We start from the raw sequence: 3,753 nt of genomic DNA, 5'->3' as shown, positions 1-3,753 counted from the left end.
AAGACCCCTTCCTTTTGACAGAATGGCCCTGGTGGCTAAGTCCTTTTCGGGGACCTCGATCTGCGACATCATTGGCAAGCTAATCTTTGAGCTCTTGTTCACCACATTTGGATGGAGCGTAACATTAGGGAGATGGACTTCCAACTCTCGATCTTATGATCTGATTTGGAAAGCCATCTCCTTTGATGTCTCTTCCAAGCTTAGCCATCTCCCTCTTCGTGCTATCAGAGACACCCCTAGAAATAGGCACATTGCAGTTTTTTGGGGTCTTGATCTAACCTCCCTTTTTATTGCCACCTCTGCGTAGGTCGGCTTTGCTTCTCCCCTCCCCCCTCTTCCCTTGTATATTCCTTTCTCTCTTTTCCCTGCCCCCACCTGGGGTATGGTTATTCATATTTATTCACCCAAAAAAACATAAGAATAAAACTGCCCCAAAAGACCAGAATACCCCTACGGTATTCTGGATTACATATTCCAACAATAATAAACTCAAAGGAGCTAATGGAAGCCTTGGAGAAGATCATTAGATCATCAGCGAACGCCAAGTGAGATAGCTTAAGGGATTTCCATTTGGGAATGGGGGTGATGAGCTGCAGATCAGTGCATAATTGGATTTCCCGAGAGAGAATTTCCAAAGCTAATGTGAAAATATAAGGGGAGAGAAAGCAACCTTGACGAACACCAACAGTAGAACCAAAATAACCGATCGGGCTGCCATTAACAAGAATTGAGAACCTGGGAGTAGATATGCAACAATGGATCCAATGGATGAAACCGGAGGAAATCCCATCTTAGCCAGGACTTTGACAATGAAATCCTATCGCAAAGAATCAAAAGCTTTGTGAATATCAATCTTCATAAGAGCAGCTGGAGCATGGTTCTTTCTCTCAAAACCTTTAACTATCTCATTGCAAAGAAGGATATTATCCGAAATGTTCCTTCCTGGGATGAAGGCGGGCTGGATTTCACTGATGAGGAGATCCACAATAGTCTTGAGCCTGAAAGCAAGGATTTTTGCAATGAACTTGTATATCAGGTTACAAAGGGCAATGGGCCTGAAATCCGACATCACTGAAGCTCCCTCCTTCTTTGGAATGAGGCAAAGAAAAGTATGGTTCACCCCTGTAATCTGACTACGGTTAAAGAAAAAACTTCTGATAGCTTTGATGAGATCATCCTTAATGATATCCCAGGATGCTAAGAAGAGCCCCATACTAAATCCATCTGGCCTAGGAGCCCGGTTCAACTTGAGAGAGTGAATAGCAGTAATAATTTCATCCTCTAGAGGAATGGTACTAAGGGACTGAATAAGCTCATTAGGAATGAATTTGTTGAGCAAATTATTTGGAATCTAATCAGCAGCATCCAAAGAGCCAGTAAAAAGATCCTTGAAGTAGTTCACAGCCATGTCTTTGATGTCTTTCACATTAGTAACAGGAGAACCATCTAGAGCAACCAACTGTAATATGGAATTGAAATTGGATCTAGATTTCATAGAACGGTGGAAATAGGCTGAGTTAGAGTCCCCTAGCTCCAGCCACTTGATCCTGGACTTTTGTCTTAAAAAACTTTCCTCTTGGGAGAGGAGCAAAGATAGCTCGAGGGCAGCAGTAAGCTGACAATTGAGGTTATCCGATTGGATTTGCAGCTGAATGGCAGCAAATTTATCTTTGCATTCCTGAACATGCTGGGATATATTACCAAAAGAATTGATGTTCCAAACTTTGAGAGTAGATTTCACATTCCTAAGCTTCCTGGTAAAAGGAATAAGGGGGGAAGAAAAAGCTTGAACAGGCTTGTCCCAAGCATCCTTGACCGTAGTAAGAAAAGTGGGGTGAGAGGACCACATGTCAAAGTATTTAAAAGGTTTAGGAGCAAAAGAATTGTAAGGATGGATAGATAAAGATATAGGGCTATTGTCAGAAATTCCATGGGTGTCAAAGATGGCATAGGAAGAGGGAAAGGAAGCAAGCCAATTTTCATTGACAATAACTCGATCCAGCTTACAATCAATACGGGAGCTTCCAGCCCTTTTATTGCTCCAAAAGAAAGTAGGGTCAGTCCAGCGGAGATCATCCATACCCAAGTCCTCAATACAATCATTAAAAGCAGCCATAGAGTCAAGGTCCAAGTGATCACCTCCCTGTTTTTCAAACCCAAATCTGATCACATTGAAATCTCCACCAATGCCCCAAGGGAAAGGGCCTATAAGACCAGCAATATTTCGGAGATCATCCCATAAAGACAGCCGCTGGACAGGGCAATTAGAAGCATAGACAACAGTGAAAAAGAAGGAGAATTGGTTTAGACAATCCGGAAAGCTTAAGTGGAGGAATTGGGCCGAAGAGGATATCAAGAAGATCTTAATTTTTGAAGAATCCTATAACATCCATATACGGCCATCAGGGTGATGGCTATAATTGGATAAGAAAGACCAACCCGGTGCAATGGAGTTCGTAATTCTGGCAGCATTTGGCTCTTTAACATGAGATTCCAGCAAGCAGCAGAAGGTTGAGACCCCGAGTGTTCCGCACAACTCCGTGATTATTTTGGGCATGGAGAGAGTTTGCACCTGAGTCCCCTGGAGCCAGGACATGACACTTCGAGACGAGGAGGAGCTACTGTGACGCCGGTTATAGGAGCAGGCAAGGGAGTTGAAAGCAATAGTAGCCATGAGAACAGGGAGTTGCAGCGGTTATTGGATAAAGGAAGAGAATCGGGTAAAGGGGAAGATGATTCCTTGTTGGTGTTAAGAATGGCTGTATTGTATCAGGGGTATATGTGTAAATATCCCCTTGTATTATTTTCTTATTTTTTGTCATTTGTATAAGGCCAAGGGCCTAGGTGTAATTTATTATTCTTTTCAATATAAGCATGTTAGTCTCTAGGTTAGAGACAGAACACTTGAACACAAAACCGTGGCTGCTCTCTTCTCTTTCTATTCTTCTCCTTCTTCAACCTAAAATCTAACATGGTATCAGAGCTGTTTGCTCCTGGAGTTTGAAGGTGATCGAAGATTGTTTGGAAGGTGAAGAACAGTCTCTGCGAAGGAACATAGCATACCTTCTCAGACCTGTTTCTCTCTTGTCTGCAGTCCAAATACTGAACAACCAAGTGCTCTAGTTTCGTGTGGAGGTCTTGTTTCTTCCCATTGTGTCCTCCCACATCTCTTGGAAGCACCCAAGGAGTAGAAGAAGGGAATCTCGGCCAGGCTGTTCTGCCTCTGTTTTCCGCCAGCTGCAGTGGTTTTTGGCTCTTGTTGCTTCAATAGGTTCTTGTTTGACCAGTTTCTTTGGTCTATTTGAATCGTTTTTGGCAAGGAACAATACTCATCCTTACTCCGTGGTGGCTTGATCAGTTTTTAGGGATTTAAAGGCCTATTTTCAGGCTATTTATCTCTGTTTTTCCTGGTTTTCTATTGCTGTATTTGTGGGACTGTTGTTGTGGTTGAGATATTTGTTATTTGGGCCTATCAAGTGTTTGATTAAAGGTCAAAATGGGTGACAAAGATGCTGCAACACCCCTGCCTCTTGTAGACACAGCCCAAACAGCCCCATTTCTTCCTTCCTCCTTTGAGAGTCCCAATATCCAACTCCCTATTGCCAAACTTGAGAACCACAACTATTTGGATTGGTCCCGGTCCATGAAATTGATTCTCCGGTGTAGGGGAAAGATGGGTTACATCAATGGTAGTATACAGGCCCCTCTTCCGACTGAGCAAGGGTATCCCAAGTGGGACTCTAAGAATTCCCT

At 43.1% G+C, this 3,753-nt stretch overlaps 1 protein-coding gene across 1 annotated transcript; it reads right to left on the bottom strand.

Annotated features, from left to right (window-relative positions):
* Positions 1-1,351: 1,351 nt before the first annotated feature.
* On the bottom strand, positions 1,352-2,674 carry LOC122647921. The gene is made up of 2 exons (XM_043841216.1): positions 2,573-2,674; positions 1,352-2,251 (listed from the first exon to the last, which is right to left on the bottom strand). The coding sequence occupies exons 1-2, from the start codon at positions 2,672-2,674 to the stop codon at positions 1,352-1,354; spliced, it is 1,002 nt and encodes a 333-aa protein (XP_043697151.1).
* Positions 2,675-3,753: the final 1,079 nt, after the last annotated feature.

This window comes from Telopea speciosissima, unplaced genomic scaffold (assembly GCF_018873765.1).
Source record: "Telopea speciosissima isolate NSW1024214 ecotype Mountain lineage unplaced genomic scaffold, Tspe_v1 Tspe_v1.0271, whole genome shotgun sequence".
In the NCBI taxonomy this organism is placed as follows: Eukaryota; Viridiplantae; Streptophyta; class Magnoliopsida; order Proteales; family Proteaceae; genus Telopea; species Telopea speciosissima.
This window is presented reverse-complemented; position numbering and strand designations above follow the sequence as displayed.

Coding starts and splice junctions, on each gene's coding strand:
- LOC122647921 (XM_043841216.1), bottom strand. CDS start 2,674: ATGGCTACTATTGCTTTCAACTCCCTTGCCTGCTCCTATAACCGGCGT. Junction 2,252..2,572: donor CCTGGCTCCAGGGGACTCAG/GTGCAAACTCTC, acceptor TGCCCTGTCCAG/CGGCTGTCTTTATGGGATGA.